This window comes from Taudactylus pleione, unplaced genomic scaffold, assembly GCF_031769625.1.
Source record: "Taudactylus pleione unplaced genomic scaffold, aTauple2 ptg002615l, whole genome shotgun sequence".
In the NCBI taxonomy this organism is placed as follows: domain Eukaryota; kingdom Metazoa; phylum Chordata; class Amphibia; order Anura; family Myobatrachidae; genus Taudactylus; species Taudactylus pleione.
Genome location: NW_028286993.1, coordinates 94,321 through 115,536, shown reverse-complemented (window position 1 = coordinate 115,536; position 21,216 = coordinate 94,321). Strand labels below are relative to the sequence as shown.

General features: G+C 42.2%; 1 protein-coding gene across 1 annotated transcript in view; it reads left to right on the top strand.

Annotated features, from left to right (window-relative positions):
- RNF123 (ring finger protein 123) overlaps window positions 1-21,216 on the top strand; it is a 95,290-nt gene that overhangs the window by 2,057 nt on the left and 72,017 nt on the right. Inside the window, exon 2 of the mRNA XM_088466187.1 lies at window positions 18,863-18,957. Coding sequence (XP_088322313.1) covers window positions 18,876-18,957 — 82 coding nt within the window. The 5' untranslated portion in view covers window positions 18,863-18,875. The remainder of the gene's footprint in view (window positions 1-18,862; window positions 18,958-21,216) is intronic.

The following is a 21,216-nucleotide window of genomic DNA, read 5'->3' as shown; positions in this document are numbered from 1 at the left end:
AGTGATGTATGGCTATATACAGTGTCTGTGTGATCACTAGTGATGTATGGCTATATACAGTGCCTGTGTGATCACTAGTGATGTATGCCTTTATACAGTGCCTGTGTGATCACTAGTGATGTATGCCTTTATACAGTGTCTGTGTGATCACTAGTGATGTATGGCTATATACAGTGTCTGTGTGATCATTAGTGTTGTATGGCTATATACAGTGTCTGTGATCACTAGTGATGTATGGCTATATACAGTGTCTGTGATCACTAGTGATGTATGGCTATATTCAGTGTCTGTATGATCACTAGTGTTGTATGGCTATATACAGTGTCTGTGTGATCACTAGTGATGTATGGTTATATACAGTGTCTGTGATGAATGGGTATATACAGTGCCTGTGTGATCACTACTGATGTATGGCTATATACAGTGCATGTGTGATCACTAGTGATGTATGGCTATATACAGTGTCTGTGTGATCACTAGTGATGTATGGCTATATACAGTGTCTGTGTGATTGCTAGTGATGTATGGGTATATACAGTGTCTGTGTGATCACTAGTGATGTATGGGTATATACAGTGTCTGTGTGATCACTAGTGATGAATGCCTTTATACAGTGTGTGATCACTAGTGATGTATGGCTATATACAGTGTCTGTGTGATCACTAGTGATGTATGGCTATATACAGTGTCTGTGTGATCACTAGTTTTGTATGGCTATATACAGTGTCTGTGTGATCACTAGTGATGTATGGCTATATACAGTGTCTGTGTGATCACTAGTGATGTATGGCTATATACAGTGTCTGTGTGATCACTAGTGTTGTATGGCTATATACAGTGTCTGTGTGATCACTAGTGATGTATGGCTATATACAGTGTCTGTGTGATCACTAGTGATGTATGGCTATATACAGTGTCTGTGTGATCACTAGTGATGTATGCCTTTATACAGTGTCTGTGTGATCCCTAGTGTTGTATGGGTATATACAGTGTGTGATCACTAGTGATATATGAGTATATACAGTGTCTGTGTGATCACTAGTGATGAATGCCTTTATACAGTGTCTGTGTGATCACTAGTGATGTATGGCTATATACAGTGTCTGTGTGATCACTAGTGATGTATGGCTATATACAGTGTCTGTGTGATCACTAGTGATGTATGGGTATATACAGTGTCTGTGATTGGGTATATACAGTGTCTGTGTGATCACTAGTGATGTATGGCTATATACAGTGTCTGTGATGAATGGGTATATACAGTGTCTGTGTGATCACTAGTGATGTATGCCTTTATACAGTGTCTGTGTGATCACTAGTGATGTATGGGTATATACAGTGTCTGTGTGATCACTAGTGATGTATGGCTATATACAGAGCCTGTGTGATCACTAGTGATGAATGCCTTTATACAGTGTCTGTGTGATCACTAGTGATGTATGGCTATATACAGTGCCTGTGATCACTAGTGATGTATGTCTTTATACAGTGTCTGTGTGATCACTAGTGATGTATGGGTATATACAGTGTCTGATCACTAGTGATGTATGGGTATATACAGTGTCTATGTGATCACTAGTGATGAATGCCTTTATACAGTGTCTGTGTGATCACTAGTGATGTATGGGTATATACAGTGTCTGTGTGATCACTAGTGATGTATGAGTATATACAGTGTCTGTGATCACTAGTGATGTATGGCTATATACAGTGTCTGTGTGATCACTAGTGATGTATGGCTATATACAGTGTCTGTGATGAATGGGTATATACAGTGTCTGTGTGATCACTAGTGATATTTGGCTATATACAGTGTCTGTGATCACCAGTGATGTATGGCTATATACAGTGTGTGATCACTAGTGATGTATGGCTATATTCAGTGTCTGTGTGATCACTAGTGATGTATGGCTATATACAGTGTCTGTGATGAATGGGTATATACAGTGTCTGTGTGATCACTAGTGATGTATGCCTTTATACAGTGTCTGTGTGATCACTAGTGATGTATGGGTATATACAGTGTTTGTGTGATCACTAGTGATGTATGGCTATATACAGTGTCTGTGTGATCACTAGTGATGTATGGGTATATACAGTGTCTGTGTGATCACTAGTGATGAATGCCTTTATACAGTGTCTGTGTGATCACTAGTGATGTATGGGTATATACAGTGTCTGTGTGATCACTAGTGATGTATGAGTATATACAGTGTCTGATCACTAGTGATGTATGGCTATATACAGTGTGTGATCACTAGTGATGTATGGCTATATACAGTGTGTGATCACTAGTGATGTATCGCTATATACAGTGTCTGTGTGATCACTAGTGATGTATGGCTATATACAGTGTCTGTGATGAATGGGTATATACAGTGTCTGTGTGATCACTAGTGATGTATGGGTATATACAGTGTCTGTGTGATCACCACTAGTGATATATGCCTTTATACAGTGTCTGTGTGATCACTAGTGATGTATGGGTATATACAGTGTCTGTGTGATCACTAGTGTTGTATGGCTATATACAGTGTATGATCACTAGTGATGGCTATATTCAATGTCTGTGTGATCACTAGTGATGTATGGCTATATACAGTGTGTGATCACTAGTGTTGTATGGCTGTATACAGTGTGTGATCACTAGTGATGTATGGCTATATACAGTGCCTGTGTGGTCACTAGTGATGTATGGCTATATACAGTGCCTGTGTGATCACTAGTGATGTATGGCTATATACAGTGTCTGTGATCACCAGTGATGTATGGCTATATACAGTGTGTGATCACTAGTGATGTATGGCTATATTCAGTGTCTGTGTGATCACTTGTGATGTATGGCTATATACAGTGTCTGTGATGAATGGGTATATACAGTGTCTGTGTGATCACTAGTGATGTATGCCTTTATACAGTGTCTGTGTGATCACTAGTGATGTATGGGTATATACAGTGTCTGTGTGATCACTAGTGATGTATGGCTATATACAGTGTCTGTGTGATCACTAGTGATGTATGGCTATATACAGTGTCTGTGTGATCACTAGTGATGAATGCCTTTATACAGTGTCTGTGTGATCACTAGTGATGTATGGGTATATACAGTGTCTGTGTGATCACTAGTGATGTATGAGTATATACAGTGTCTGATCACTAGTGATGTATGGCTATATACAGTGTGTGATCACTAGTGATGTATGGCTATATACAGTGTGTGATCACTAGTGATGTATCGCTATATACAGTGTCTGTGTGATCACTAGTGATGTATGGCTATATACAGTGTCTGTGATGAATGGGTATATACAGTGTCTGTGTGATCACTAGTGATGTATGGGTATATACAGTGTCTGTGTGATCACCACTAGTGATATATGCCTTTATACAGTGTCTGTGTGATCACTAGTGATGTATGGGTATATACAGTGTCTGTGTGATCACTAGTGTTGTATGGCTATATACAGTGTATGATCACTAGTGATGGCTATATTCAATGTCTGTGTGATCACTAGTGATGTATGGCTATATACAGTGTGTGATCACTAGTGTTGTATGGCTGTATACAGTGTGTGATCACTAGTGATGTATGGCTATATACAGTGCCTGTGTGGTCACTAGTGATGTATGGCTATATACAGTGCCTGTGTGATCACTAGTGATGTATGGCTATATACAGTGTCTGTGATCACCAGTGATGTATGGCTATATACAGTGTGTGATCACTAGTGATGTATGGCTATATTCAGTGTCTGTGTGATCACTTGTGATGTATGGCTATATACAGTGTCTGTGATGAATGGGTATATACAGTGTCTGTGTGATCACTAGTGATGTATGCCTTTATACAGTGTCTGTGTGATCACTAGTGATGTATGGGTATATACAGTGTCTGTGTGATCACTAGTGATGTATGGCTATATACAGTGTCTGTGTGATCACTAGTGATGTATGGCTATATACAGTGTCTGTGTGATCACTAGTGATGAATGCCTTTATACAGTGTCTGTGTGATCACTAGTGATGTATGGGTATATACAGTGTCTGTGTGATCACTAGTGATGTATGAGTATATACAGTGTCTGATCACTAGTGATGTATGGCTATATACAGTGTGTGATCACTAGTGATGTATGGCTATATACAGTGTGTGATCACTAGTGATGTATCGCTATATACAGTGTCTGTGTGATCACTAGTGATGTATGGCTATATACAGTGTCTGTGATGAATGGGTATATACAGTGTGTGATCACTAGTGATGTATGGGTATATACAGTGTCTGTGTGATCACTAGTGATGTATGGCTATATACAGTGTCTGTGTGATCACTAGTGATGTATGGGTATATACAGTGTCTGTGTGATCACTAGTGATGAATGCCTTTATACAGTGTCTGTGTGATCACTAGTGATGTATGGGTATATACAGTGTCTGTGTGATCACTAGTGATGTATGAGTATATACAGTGTCTGATCACTAGTGATGTATGGCTATATACAGTGTGTGATCACTAGTGATGTATGGCTATATACAGTGTCTGTGATGAATGGGTATATACAGTGTCTGTGTGATCACTAGTGATGTATGGGTATATACAGTGTCTGTGTGATCACCACTAGTGATATATGCCTTTATACAGTGTCTGTGTGATCACTAGTGATATATGGGTATATACAGTGTCTGTGTGATCACCACTAGTGATGTATGGCTATATACACTGTGTGATCACTAGTGATGTATGGCTATATAGTGTCTGTGTGATCACTAGTGTTGTATGGCTATATACAGTGTATGATCACTAGTGATGGCTATATTCAATGTCTGTGTGATCACTAGTGATGTACGGCTATATACAGTGTGTGATCACTAGTGATGTATGGCTGTATACAGTGTATGATCACTAGTGATGTATGGCTATATACAGTGCCTGTGTGATCACTAGTGATGTATGGCTATATACAGTGTCTGTGTGATCACTAGTGATGTATGGCTATATACAGTGCCTGTGTGATCACTAGTGATGTATGGCTATATACAGTGCCTGTGTGATCACTAGTGATGTATGGCTTTATACAGTGTCTGTGTGATCACTAGTGATGTATGGCTATATACAGTGTCTGTGTGATCATTAGTGTTGTATGGCTATATACAGTGTCTGTGATCACTAGTGATGTATGGCTATATACAGTGTCTGTGATCACTAGTGATGTATGGCTATATTCAGTGTCTGTATGATCACTAGTGTTGTATGGCTATATACAGTGTCTGTGTGATCACTAGTAATGTATGGTTATATACAGTGTCTGTGATGAATGGGTATATACAGTGCCTGTGTGATCACTAGTGATGTATGGCTATATACAGTGCCTGTGTGATCACTAGTGATGTATGGCTATATACAGTGTCTGTGTGATCACTACTGTTGTATGGCTATATACAGTGCATGTGTGATCACTAGTGATGTATGGCTATATACAGTGTCTGTGTGATCGCTAGTGATGTATGGCTATATACAGTGTCTATGTGATCGCTAGTGATGTATGGGTATATACAGTGTCTGTGTGATCACTAGTGATGTATGGGTATATACAGTGTCTGTGTGATCACTAGTGATGAATGCCTTTATACAGTGTGTGATCACTAGTGATGTATGGCTATATACAGTGTCTGTGTGATCACTAGTGTTGTATGGCTATATTCAGTGTCTGTGTGATCACTAGTGATGTATGGCTATATACAGTGTCTGTGTGATCACTAGTGATGTATGGCTATATACAGTGTCTGTGTGATCACTAGTGTTGTATGGCTATATACAGTGTCTGTGTGATCACTAGTGATGTATGGCTATATACAGTGTCTGTGTGATCACTAGTGTTGTATGGCTATATACAGTGTCTGTGTGATCACTAGTGATGTATGGCTATATACAGTGTCTGTGTGATCACTAGTGATGTATGGCTATATACAGTGTCTGTGTGATCACTAGTGATGTATGGGTATATACAGTGTCTGTGATTGGGTATATACAGTGTCTGTGTGATCACTAGTGATGTATGGCTATATACAGTGTCTGTGATGAATGGGTATATACAGTGTCTGTGTGATCACTAGTGATGTATGCCTTTATACAGTGTCTGTGTGATCACTAGTGATGTATGGGTATATACAGTGTTTGTGTGATCACTAGTGATGTATGAGTATATACAGTGTCTGTGATCACTAGTGATGTATGGCTATATACAGTGTCTGTGTGATCACTAGTGATGTATGGCTATATACAGTGTCTGTGATGAATGTGTATATACAGTGTCTGTGTGATCACTAGTGATATTTGGCTATATACAGTGTCTGTTATCACCAGTGATGTATGGCTATATACAGTGTGTGATCACTAGTGATGTATGGCTTTATTCAGTGTCTGTGTGATCACTAGTGATGTATGGCTATATACAGTGTCTGTGATGAATGGGTATATACAGTGTCTGTGTGATCACTAGTGATGTATGCCTTTATACAGTGTCTGTGTGATCACTAGTGATGTATGGATATATACAGTGTTTGTGTGATCACTAGTGATGTATGGCTATATACAGTGTCTGTGTGATCACTAGTGATGTATGGGTATATACAGAGTCTGTGTGATCACTAGTGATGAATGCCTTTATACAGTGTCTGTGTGATCACTAGTGATGTATGGGTATATACAGTGTCTGTGTGATCACTAGTGATGTATGAGTATATACAGTGTCTGATCACTAGTGATGTATGGCTATATACAGTGTGTGATCACTAGTGATGTATGGCTATATACAGTGTGTGATCACTAGTGATGTATCGCTATATACAGTGTCTGTGTGATCACTAGTGATGTATGGCTATATACAGTGTCTGTGATGAATGGGTATATACAGTGTCTGTGTGATCACTAGTGATGTATGGGTATATACAGTGTCTGTGTGATCACCACTAGTGATATATGCCTTTATACAGTGTCTGTGTGATCACTAGTGATGTATGGGTATATACAGTGTCTGTGTGATCACTAGTGTTGTATGGCTATATACAGTGTATGATCACTAGTGATGGCTATATTCAATGTCTGTGTGATCACTAGTGATGTATGGCTATATACAGTGTGTGATCACTAGTGTTGTATGGCTGTATACAGTGTGTGATCACTAGTGATGTATGGCTATATACAGTGCCTGTGTGATCACTAGTGATGTATGGCTATATACAGTGCCTGTGTGATCACTAGTGATGTTTGGCTATATACAGTGTCTGTGATCACCAGTGATGTATGGCTATATTCAGTGTCTGTGTGATCACTAGTGATGTATGGCTATATACAGTGTCTGTGATGAATGGGTATATACAGTGTCTGTGTGATCACTAGTGATGTATGCCTTTATACAGTGTCTGTGTGATCACTAGTGATGTATGGGTATATACAGTGTCTGTGTGATCACTAGTGATGTATGGCTATATACAGTGTCTGTGTGATCACTAGTGATGTATGGCTATATACAGTGTCTGTGTGATCACTAGTGATGTATGGCTATATACAGTGTCTGTGTGATCACTAGTGATGTATGGCTATATACAGTGTCTGTGTGATCACTAGTGATGTATGGGTATATACAGTGTCTGTGATTGGGTATATACAGTGTCTGTGTGATCACTAGTGATGTATGGCTATATACAGTGTCTGTGATGAATGGGTATATACAGTGTCTGTGTGATCACTAGTGATGTATGCCTTTATACAGTGTCTGTGTGATCACTAGTGATGTATGGGTATATACAGTGTTTGTGTGATCACTAGTGATGTATGAGTATATACAGTGTCTGTGATCACTAGTGATGTATGGCTATATACAGTGTCTGTGTGATCACTAGTGATGTATGGCTATATACAGTGTCTGTGATGAATGTGTATATACAGTGTCTGTGTGATCACTAGTGATATTTGGCTATATACAGTGTCTGTTATCACCAGTGATGTATGGCTATATACAGTGTGTGATCACTAGTGATGTATGGCTTTATTCAGTGTCTGTGTGATCACTAGTGATGTATGGCTATATACAGTGTCTGTGATGAATGGGTATATACAGTGTCTGTGTGATCACTAGTGATGTATGCCTTTATACAGTGTCTGTGTGATCACTAGTGATGTATGGATATATACAGTGTTTGTGTGATCACTAGTGATGTATGGCTATATACAGTGTCTGTGTGATCACTAGTGATGTATGGGTATATACAGAGTCTGTGTGATCACTAGTGATGAATGCCTTTATACAGTGTCTGTGTGATCACTAGTGATGTATGGGTATATACAGTGTCTGTGTGATCACTAGTGATGTATGAGTATATACAGTGTCTGATCACTAGTGATGTATGGCTATATACAGTGTGTGATCACTAGTGATGTATGGCTATATACAGTGTGTGATCACTAGTGATGTATCGCTATATACAGTGTCTGTGTGATCACTAGTGATGTATGGCTATATACAGTGTCTGTGATGAATGGGTATATACAGTGTCTGTGTGATCACTAGTGATGTATGGGTATATACAGTGTCTGTGTGATCACCACTAGTGATATATGCCTTTATACAGTGTCTGTGTGATCACTAGTGATGTATGGGTATATACAGTGTCTGTGTGATCACTAGTGTTGTATGGCTATATACAGTGTATGATCACTAGTGATGGCTATATTCAATGTCTGTGTGATCACTAGTGATGTATGGCTATATACAGTGTGTGATCACTAGTGTTGTATGGCTGTATACAGTGTGTGATCACTAGTGATGTATGGCTATATACAGTGCCTGTGTGATCACTAGTGATGTATGGCTATATACAGTGCCTGTGTGATCACTAGTGATGTATGGCTATATACAGTGTCTGTGTGATCACTAGTGATGTTTGGCTATATACAGTGTCTGTGATCACCAGTGATGTATGGCTATATTCAGTGTCTGTGTGATCACTAGTGATGTATGGCTATATACAGTGTCTGTGATGAATGGGTATATACAGTGTCTGTGTGATCACTAGTGATGTATGCCTTTATACAGTGTCTGTGTGATCACTAGTGATGTATGGGTATATACAGTGTCTGTGTGATCACTAGTGATGTATGGCTATATACAGTGTCTGTGTGATCACTAGTGATGTATGGCTATATACAGTGTCTGTGTGATCACTAGTGATGTATGGCTATATACAGTGTCTGTGTGATCACTAGTGATGAATGCCTTTATACAGTGTCTGTGTGATCACTAGTGATGTATGGGTATATACAGTGTCTGTGTGATCACTAGTGATGTATGGGTATATACAGTGTCTGTGTGATCACTAGTGATGTATGGCTATATACAGTGTCTGTGATTGGGTATATACAGTGTCTGTGTGATCACTAGTGATGTATGGCTATATACAGTGTCTGTGATGAATGGGTATATACAGTGTCTGTGTGATCACTAGTGATGTATGAGTATATACAGTGTCTGATCACTAGTGATGTATGGCTATATACAGTGTGTGATCACTAGTGATGTATCGCTATATACAGTGTCTGTGTGATCACTAGTGATGTATGGCTATATACAGTGTCTGTGTGATCACTAGTGATGTATGGCTATATACAGTGTCTGTGTGATCACTAGTGATGTATGGCTATATACAGTGCCTGTGTGATCACTAGTGATGTATGCCTTTATACAGTGTCTGTGTGATCACTAGTGATGTATGGCTATATACAGTGTCTGTGTGATCACTAGTGATGTATGGGTATATACAGTGTCTGTGTGATCACTAGTGATGAATGCCTTTATACAGTGTCTGTGTGATCACTAGTGATGTATGGGTATATACAGTGTCTGTGTGATCACTAGTGATGTATGAGTATATACAGTGTCTGATCACTAGTGATGTATGGCTATATACAGTGTGTGATCACTAGTGATGTATGGCTATATACAGTGTCTGTGATGAATGGGTATATACAGTGTCTGTGTGATCACTAGTGATGTATGGGTATATACAGTGTCTGTGTGATCACCACTAGTGATATATGCCTTTATACAGTGTCTGTGTGATCACTAGTGATGTATGGGTATATACAGTGTCTGTGTGATCACCACTAGTGATGTATGGCTATATACACTGTGTGATCACTAGTGTTGTATGGCTATATACAGTGTATGATCACTAGTGATGGCTATATTCAATGTCTGTGTGATCACTAGTGATGTACGGCTATATACAGTGTATGATCACTAGTGATGTATGGCTATATACAGTGCCTGTGTGATCACTAGTGATGTATGGCTATATACAGTGTCTGTGTGATCACTAGTGATGTTTGGCTATATACAGTGTCTGTGATCACTAGTGATGTATGGCTATATACAGTGTCTGTGTGATCACTAGTGATGTATGGCTATATACAGTGTCTGTGTGATCACTAGTGTTGTATGGTTATATACAGTGTGTGATCACTAGTGATGTATGGCTATATTCAGTGTCTGTGTGATCACTAGTGATGTATTGCTATATACAGTGTCTGTGATCACTAGTGATGTATGGCTATATACAGTGTCTGTGTGATCACTAGTGATGTATGGCTATATACAGTGTCTGTGATGAATGGGTATATACATACAGTGTCTGTGTGATCACTAGTTATGTATGGCTATATACAGTGTGTCATCACTAGTGATGTATGGCTATATACAGTGTCTGTGTGATCACTAGTGTTGTATGGCTATATACCGTGTGTGATCACTAGTGATGTATGGCTATATACAGTGTCTGTGTGATCACTAGTGATGTATGGGTATATACAGTGTCTGTGTGATCACTAGTGATGAATGCCTTTATACAGTGTCTGTGTGATCACTAGTGATGTATGAGTATATACAGTGTCTGATCACTAGTGATGTATGGCTATATACAGTGTGTGATCACTAGTGATGTATGGCTATATACAGTGTCTGTGATGAATGGGTATATACAGTGTCTGTGTGATCACTAGTGATGTATGGGTATATACAGTGTCTGTGTGATCACCACTAGTGATATATGCCTTTATACAGTGTCTGTGTGATCACTAGTGATGTATGGGTATATACAGTGTCTGTGTGATCACCACTAGTGATGTATGGCTATATACACTGTGTGATCACTAGTGTTGTATGGCTATATACAGTGTATGATCACTAGTGATGGCTATATTCAATGTCTGTGTGATCACTAGTGATGTACGGCTATATACAGTGTATGATCACTAGTGATGTATGGCTATATACAGTGCCTGTGTGATCACTAGTGATGTATGGCTATATACAGTGTCTGTGTGATCACTAGTGATGTTTGGCTATATACAGTGTCTGTGATCACTAGTGATGTATGGCTATATACAGTGTCTGTGTGATCACTAGTGATGTATGGCTATATACAGTGTCTGTGTGATCACTAGTGTTGTATGGTTATATACAGTGTGTGATCACTAGTGATGTATGGCTATATTCAGTGTCTGTGTGATCACTAGTGATGTATTGCTATATACAGTGTCTGTGATCACTAGTGATGTATGGCTATATACAGTGTCTGTGTGATCACTAGTGATGTATAGCTATATACAGTGTCTGTGATGAATGGGTATATACATACAGTGTCTGTGTGATCACTAGTTATGTATGGCTATATACAGTGTGTGATCACTAGTGATGTATGGCTATATACAGTGTCTGTGTGATCACTAGTGTTGTATGGCTATATACCGTGTGTGATCACTAGTGATGTATGGCTATATTCAGTGTCTGTGTGATCACTAGTGATGTATGGCTATATACAGTGTCTGTGTGATCACTAGTAATGTATGGTTATATACAGTGTCTGTGATGAATGGGTATATACAGTGTCGATGTGATCACTAGTGATGTATGGCTATATACAGTGTCTGTCTGTGTGATCACTAGTGTTGTATGGCTATATACAATGTGTGATCACTAGTGATGTATGGGTATATACAGTGTGTGTGTGATCACTAGTGATGTATGGCTATGTACAGTGTCTATCTGATCACTAGTGTTGTATGGTTATATACAGTGTGTGATCACTAGTGATGTATGGCTATATTCAGTGTGTGTGTGATCACTAGTGATGTATTGCTATATACAGTGTCTGTGATGAATGGCTATATACAGTGCCTGTGTGATCACTAGTGATGTATGGCTATATACAGTGTCTGTGATGAATGGCTATATTCAGTGTCTGTGAGATCACTAGTGATGTATGCCTTTATACAGTGTCTGTGTGATCACTAGTGATGTATGGGTATATACAGTGTCTGTGTGATCACTAGTGATGAATGCCTTTATACAGTGTCTGTGTGATCACTAGTGATGTATGGGTATATACAGTGTCTGTGTGATCACTAGTGATGTATGAGTATATACAGTGTCTGATCACTAGTGATGTATGGCTATATACAGTGTGTGATCACTAGTGATGTATGGCTATATACAGTGTGTGATCACTAGTGATGTATCGCTATATACAGTGTCTGTGTCATCACTAGTGATGTATGGCTATATACAGTGTCTGTGATGAATGGGTATATACATTAGGGATGTGCAGGCTCGGTTCTACTCGGTTCCGTTCGGTTCTTTTTACCGGATCTTATTGGGTTTCAGCTGTCACGAGTTTTGGATAGCCAATAAGATTTGGTAAAAAGAACCGAACGGAACCGAGTAGAACCGAGCCTGCACATCCCTAATATACATACAGTGTCTGTGTGATCACTAGTGATGTATGGCTATATACAGTGTCTGTGTGATCACTAGTGATGTATGGCTATATACAGTGCCTGTGATGAATGGCTATATACAGTGTCTGTGATCACTAGTGATGTATGGCTATATACAGTGTCTGTGATTGGGTATATACAGTGTCTGTGTGATCACTAGTGATGTATGGCTATATACAGTGTCTGTGATGTATGGGTATATACAGTGTCTATGTGATCACTAGTGATGAATGCCTTTATACAGTGTCTGTGTGATCACTAGTGATGTATGGGTATATACAGTGTCTGTGTGATCACTAGTGATGTATGAGTATATACAGTGTCTGTGATCACTAGTGATGTATGGCTATATACAGTGTCTGTGTTTTCACTAGTGATGTATGGCTATATACAGTGTCTGTGATGAATGGGTATATACAGTGTCTGTGAGATCACTAGTGATGTATGCCTTTATACAATGTCTGTGTGATCACTAGTGATGTATGGGTATATACAGTGTCTGTGTGATCACTAGTGATATTTGGCTATATACAGTGTCTGTGATCACCAGTGATGTATGGCTATATACAGTGTGTGATCACTAGTGATGTATGGCTATATTCAGTGTCTGTGTGATCACTAGTGATGTATGGGTATATACAGTGTCTGTGATGAATGGGTATATACAGTGTCTGTGAGATCACTAGTGATGTATGCCTTTATACAGTGTCTGTGTGATCACTAGTGATGTATGGGTATATACAGTGTCTGTGTGATCACTAGTGATGAATGCCTTTATACAGTGTCTGTGTGATCACTAGTGATGTATGGGTATATACAGTGTCTGTGTGATCACTAGTGATGTATGGGTATATACAGTGTCTGTGTGATCACTAGTGATGTATGAGTATATACAGTGTCTGATCACTAGTGATGTATGGCTATATACAGTGTGTGATCACTAGTGATGTATGGCTATATACAGTGTGTGATCACTAGTGATGTATCGCTATATACAGTGTCTGTGTGATCACTAGTGATGTATGGCTATATACAGTGTCTGTGTGATCACTAGTGATGTATGGGTATATACAGTGTCTGTGTGATCACCACTAGTGATATATGCCTTTATACAGTGTCTGTGTGATCACTAGTGATGTATGGGTATATACAGTGTCTGTGTGATCACTAGTGTTGTATGGCTATATACAGTGTATGATCACTAGTGATGGCTATATTCAATGTCTGTGTGATCACTAGTGATGTATGGCTATATACAGTGTGTGATCACTAGTGTTGTATGGCTGTATACAGTGTGTGATCACTAGTGATGTATGGCTATATACAGTGCCTGTGTGATCACTAGTGATGTATGGCTATATACAGTGCCTGTGTGATCACTAGTGATGTATGGCTATATACAGTGTCTGTGTGATCACTAGTGATGTTTGGCTATATACAGTGTCTGTGATCACCAGTGATGTATGGCTATATACAGTGTCTGTGATGAATGGGTATATACAGTGTCTGTGTGATCACTAGTGATGTATGGGTATATACAGTGTCTGTGTGATCACCACTAGTGATATATGCCTTCATACAGTGTCTGTGTGATCACTAGTGATGTATGGGTATATACAGTGTCTGTGTGATCACCACTAGTGATGTATGGCTATATACATTGTGTGATCACGAGTGATGTATGGCTATATAGTGTCTGTGTGATCACTAGTGTTGTATGGCTATATACAGTGTATGATCACTAGTGATGGCTATATTCAATGTCTGTGTGATCACTAGTGATGTATGGCTATATACAGTGTGTGATCACTAGTGATGTATGGCTGTATACAGTGTATGATCACTAGTGATGTATGGCTATATACAGTGTCTGTGTGATCACTAGTGATGTTTGGCTATATACAGTGTCTGTGATCACCAGTGATGTATGGCTATATACAGTGTCTGTGTGATCACTAGTGATGTATGGGTATATACAGTGTCTGTGTGATCACTAGTGATGTATGGCTATATACAGTGTCTGTGTGATCACTAGTGTTGTATGGTTATATACAGTGTGTGATCACTAGTGATGTATGGCTATATTCAGTGTCTGTGTGATCACTAGTGATGTATTGCTATATACAGTGTCTTTTGATGAATGGCTATATACAGTGCCTGTGTGATCACTAGTTATGTATGGCTATATACAGTGTGTGATCACTAGTGATGTATGGCTATATACAGTGTTTGTGTGATCACTAGTGATGTATGGCTATATACAGTGTCTGTGATGAATGGGTATATACATACAGTGTCTGTGTGATCACTAGTTATGTATGGCTATATACAGTGTGTGATCACTAGTGATGTATGGCTATATACAGTGTCTGTGTGATCACTAGTGTTGTATGGCTATATACAGTGTGTGATCACTAGTGATGTATGGCTATATTCAGTTTCTGTGTGATCACTAGTGATGTATGGCTATATACAGTGTCTGTGTGATCACTAGTAATGTATGGTTATATACAGTGTCTGTGATGAATGGGTATATACAGTGTCGATGTGATCACTAGTGATGTATGGCTATATACAGTGTCTGTCTGTGTGATCACTAGTGTTGTATGGCTATATACAGTGTGTGATCACTAGTGATGTATGGGTATATACAGTGTCTGTGTGATCACTAGTGATGTATGGCTATGTACAGTGTCTGTGATGAATGGCTATATACAGTGCCTGTGTGATCACTAGTGATGTATGGCTATATACAGTGTCTGTGATGAATGGCTATATTCAGTGTCTGTGTGATCACTAGTGATGTATGGCTATATACAGTGTCTGTGATGAATGGGTATATACATACAGTGTCTGTGTGATCACTAGTGATGTATGGCTATATACAGTGTCTGTGTGATCACTAGTGATGTATGGCTATATATAGTACCTGTGTGATCACTAGTGATGTATGGCTATATACCAAGCAGTAGCACAGCCTCAGAGAGGGAGGAAGCTGGGTCTGAACGTAGAAAGGGGAGGAGCAATATAAGCAACTGTTAATAATCGTTACTGTATCATTAGTGATTTCTTCTTGTCTATAGGGGACACAGGGACAAGGCTGGGGTATAGGGATGTACGGGAGGACTGGGCACCAAACAGTTAATCTTTAAAAGAACTCACAGCAGCCCAGCCTCCTTATCTTCTATACCCTGTCCCCAGCTCTAGGCAGGCCAGCCTACTTCTCCCCTATACCCCACCCCCAGCCAGGTCAGCCTCCTTCTCCCCTATACCCTGCCCCCAGCCCCAGGCAGGCCAACCTCCTCCCCTAACCCTGCCCCAGGCAGCCCAGCCTCCTCCCCTATACCCAGCCCCAGGCAGCCCAGCCTCCTTCCTAATCCCACTACCTTATCTAACCCTTACCTGGACGATGTTCGTATCCTGGCCTAGTCTCCTGATGTTCTCACAGAACATCTTCGTCTGGGAATAGATCTGCTCCAATCTCACTGGTGGATTATCAATTGGGGAAAGTCCTGCTTAGTTTCTTCTCAGCATAAGATCCTCCTGGGGGCCCTACTAGACTGAACTGTTCAGAGAGTCTTCCTTCCAGAGGACAAGATTCAGGACCTTCTGGTCAAGGTGCGCAGATTCTTGCATCACCGTCGAGTGTCCATTCACTCTTTCTCTCTGGTCTCCACCTTCAACATGGTGGAGTATGCCCAGTTTCACTCCTGACCTCTTCAGAGGGAGGTTCTGTCCTGATGGAACGGTTCCTATTGCCTGATCAGGTCGCAGACCATCATCCTCTCTCAGGAGGTATGGCTCTCCCATTTGGACAGAGGCTGACCCTTCTGGATCCAAGATTGGGTCTTACCACTGATGCAAGTCTGCGCGGGTGTGGGCCGTAACCTGCAAGCAGTCCTTTCAGGGTCAGTGGAACGGTTCAGGACATTCACTCGGGCAAGTGGTCTCTTCATCCAGATGTTTTTCAGATTTGGTTTATCGCTGGGGCCTTACAGACGTCGACTTGATGGCGTCTCGACACAACCACAAGCTGCCGAGATACGGTTCTCGCACCAGGGATCCGGGAGCTGTCCTGGTGGACGCCTTGGGAGTTCAGTGGGTCTTTTGTCTCATGTACATATTCCCTCTGATCTCGCTCATTCCGTGGGTCCTCCGCAAATTGAAACTGGGCGACGGCACAGTGATCCTCATGGCTTCCGATTGGGTGCGTAGAGCTTGCTATGTGGATCTTCAGGCCTTCTCCATCGACGCTCCTCTGCGTCTTCCGTTATGTCTGGATCTCCTATCTCAAACTTGTGCTTCCATTTGGATCTGGCCCGTCTCGCTTTGACGGGGTGGCTATTGAGACATTCATCCTGAGTGCCAGGGGTTTTTCCAGGTCAGTAATTTGTACCATGCTTCGTGCCCGCAAACCTGCTTCAGCTACCATTTATCACCGGGTTTGAAGATTTATTTTTTTTCCTTGGTGTTCTCTGGAGGAGTCCTCTTTGGATTTGTTGCAGGCCCTCCGGATCTATGTAGACCGCACTAGGGATCTCTGTGAGTCCGATTTCCCTTTTTGTGCTTTATGGATTTCACAAACTGGGTTGGCCGGCTGTAAAGCAGACCTGTGCTCGCTGGCTCCGTTTGACCATGCATATCCGGCGGCAGACCTCCCTGCTCCGGCCTTAGTGATGGCTCATTCTACCTGGTCTAGGGGAGAAGAAGGCTGGCCTGCCTGGGGATGGGGGCGGGGTATAGGGAAGAAGGTGGCTGGGTTGGCTGGGGGCGGGGTATAGGGGAGAAGATGGCTGGCCTCCCTGGGGATGAGGGCGGGGTATAGGGAAGAAGGAGGCTGGCCTGCTGGGAACGGGATATAGGGAAGAAGGAGGCTGGCCTGCAGGGGGTGGGGTATAGGGGAGAAGGAGGCTGGCCTGCTGGGGGCGGGGTATAGGTAAGAAGGAGGCTGGCTTGCTGAGGCTAGGGTATAGGGGAGAAGGAGGCTGGCCTGCTGGGGGCGGGGTATAGGGGAGAAGGAGGCTGGCCTGCTGGGGGCAGGGTATAGGGGAGAAGGAGACTGGGCTGCTGGGGGCAGGGTATAGGGGAGAAGGAGACTGGGCTGCTCTGAGTTCTCTTAAAGATTAATTGTTTGGTGCCCAGTCCTCCTGTACATCCCTATACCCCAGCGTTGTCCCTGTCCCCTATGGAACTTGAAAACAAGGTTAGAACATATCTTATTTTCTCACACTCACTATCATTGTGTGAGAGATAAATCACTAAAGATATTGAGCGTGAGAGATCACTAATGAGTGATTGTGAATAATCACTAATTATAGAGTGTGAAAAATCATTACTGATATTTTGAGTGTGATTGATAAATCACTAATGATACAGTGGGGGGAATTTATTTTCTATTTTTTGTGCGCCTATAAGTAATAGGCGCCCAACAGAGCAATTCAATTGTTTCCCCCGATTTGGAGTGTCGCGTGTGCCCATTACATATGGTGCTTATTGCTCCCAAATGTACCGGTTGTAATCGCTTTATGTGGCAAACAGCAAGAGTTTTTGTGAATTTCTGCTCGCCACCTCAGAAGGGTCTGAGTAGAAATCTGGGCACTTGCACCCGATCGGAAAAACAACTGAATTGCTCTCCCCACCAGTGAGTGTGGGAAATCCCTAGTGACACAGTGAGTGTGGGAAATCCCTAGTGACACAGTGAGTGTGGGAAATCGCTGGTGACACAGTGAATGTGAGCAGGTGAGGTCAGAGCAGTGAGTGTGGGAAATCGCTGGTGACACAGTGAGTGTGAGCAGGTGAGGTCAGAGCAGTGAGTGTGAGAAATCGCTGGTGACACAGTGAATGTGAGAAGGTGAGGTCAGAGCAGTGAGTGTGGGAAATCGCTGGTGACACAGTGAGTGTGAGCAGGTGAGGTCAGAGCAGTGAGTGTGAGAAATCGTTGGTGACACAGTGAGTGTGGAAAATATCTAGTGACACAGTGAGTGTGAGCAGGTGAGGTCAGAGCAGTGAGTGTGAGTCTCTGCATTACAGTTTCCACGTGGTCATGGCGTCCAGAGGGTCCGGCACATCTTTGATGAGGAGAAATTACCGACTGTCCATAGAGCCAGAGAAGACGAAAGTTACAGGTAATGTTTCAGAAGGGATCCATCCAGTAGGGACATGGTGAGGATGGGGCGTCCCCTTCTCTATACAGAATGAACGTCCTGTAGCTGCTAGTTCCCTCCTTGGTAACTCATTTACAGCACAATAATTACAGATATTGTCGTCATTTTATCCTCTGCGATCTTCCCTGTGAGGAAGAAGCTTCTCCTTTCCCATAAGCTCATGGTCTTTTCCCGACTGGTTACAGCAACACAACAAGGAGCTTGGGGCACAAAGTTATACAGAAACCAGAGAGTTCTGGGAGTGCACATGTAAGCCGTATGTTGTGTGGGAGTGCACATGTAAGCCGTGTGTTGTACGAGTGGGAGTGCACATGTAAGCCGTGTGTTGTACGAGTGGGAGTGCACATGTAAGCCGTGTGTTGTACGAGTGGGAGTGCACATGTAAGCCGTGTGTTGTACGAGTGGCAGTGCACATGTAAGCCGTGTGTTGTACGAGTGGCAGTGCACATGTAAGCCGTGTGTTGTGTGGGCATTGCATGTCAGCGTAATTGTGGGCAATTCTAAATCTGGCAACGTTAAACCATTCCCTAAGGGGCAGGATGTGGAATTACATTGCTGGTCACGTACATATGTGTCCTTGCTCACACCGCGCAGTGCCCTGTGCCCGATGAGTGATCAGCGGGTTCCCTCACCTCTGCCAGCGTCTTTTCTGCAGAAATTGTGTCTTAGTTGCGATGTGATGCGAGCAGGACGCACCAGGAGACTGTACTGATTAATATGTGACAGAGCTTCGCGTGGAAAATAGCCGCAGCCACGTCATCGTGTCACATGTAATGTAATCGGCACAGTCTCCTGGTGCATCCTGGTCGCATCATATAGAGGCTTAGGCGCATTTTCGGCAGAAATGATCCCCGGCGCTAGCAGAGTCTCACAGGACGAGGCGCGCCAAGAGGGGCTGTTTGACGCGACTGCAGCAAAGACGAGCGAGGACAGCTTGGATAGCCGCCCCATTACCAATCGTGGGGGAGCCATTGATAGACGTTGGGGCAGGATGATGGGACCCTTCATTGGTAACAACATAATGTCTGTTAGTGAGACTCCGCTGTGCTATAGTGGGTGGTGAATTCATCTCTTATTACTGCTGAGTGTATTTATAATAAGTACACTGTCAGACCGATGCCCATCGTATATCGTGGCCAATCACAGTGCGAGGTGACCCATGATTTCTGCTCTCCTCCCCGGCAAGGACACCCCTCGCCTTCCTGCCCTGTGAAGGAGCAGGTGGGCTGGCGGGTAGTTGGCTGCGGCTGCGCATACACTGACCGATGTCACCGACCAGTGATTGGATCAGGCAGACATGCTGGAAGATTTTTCATACCCAACTGTCCAATCATTGCTGTTTGGTCACGGCCTTAGCATTGTACAGTGATAGTCTGCAGATCTGCTCCTGATGACGTGTGCCCGGCTTTAGCATTGTACAGTGATAGTCTGCAGATCTGATCCTGATGACGTGTGCCCGGCTTTAGCATTGTACAGTGATAGTCTGCAGATCTGATCCTGATGACGTGTGCCCGGTTTTAGCATTGTACAGTGATAGTCTGCAGATCTGATCCTGATGACGTGTACCCGGCTTTAGCATTGTACAGTGATAGTCTGCAGATCTGATCCTGATGACGTGTACCCGGCTTTAGCATTGTACAGTGATAGTCTGCAGATCTGATCCTGATCAGGTGTGCCCGGCTTTAGCATTGTACAGTGATAGTCTGCAGATCTGCTCCTGATGACGTGTACCCGGCTTTAGCATTGTACAGTGATAGTCTGCAGATCTGCTCCTGATGACGTGTACCCGGCTTTAGCATTGTACAGTGATAGTCTGCCCATCTGATCCTGATGAGGTGGCTTTAGCATTGTACAGTGATAGTCTGCAGATCTGCTCCTGATGACGTGTACCCGGCTTTAGCATTGTACAGTGATAGTCTGCAGATCTGATCCTGATGACGAGTACCCGGCTTTAGCATTGTACAGTGATAGTCTGCAGATCTGTTCCTGATGAGGTGGCTTTAGCATTGTACAGTGATAGTCTGCAGATCTGCTCCTGATGACGTGTACCCGGCTTTAGCATTGTACAGTGATAGTCTGCAGATCTGCTCCTGATGAGGTGTGCCCGGCTTTAGCATTGTACAGTGATAGTCTGCAGATCTGATCCTGATGACGTGTGCCCGGCTTTAGCATTGTACAGTGATAGTCTGCAGATCTGCTCCTGATGACGTGTGCCCGGCT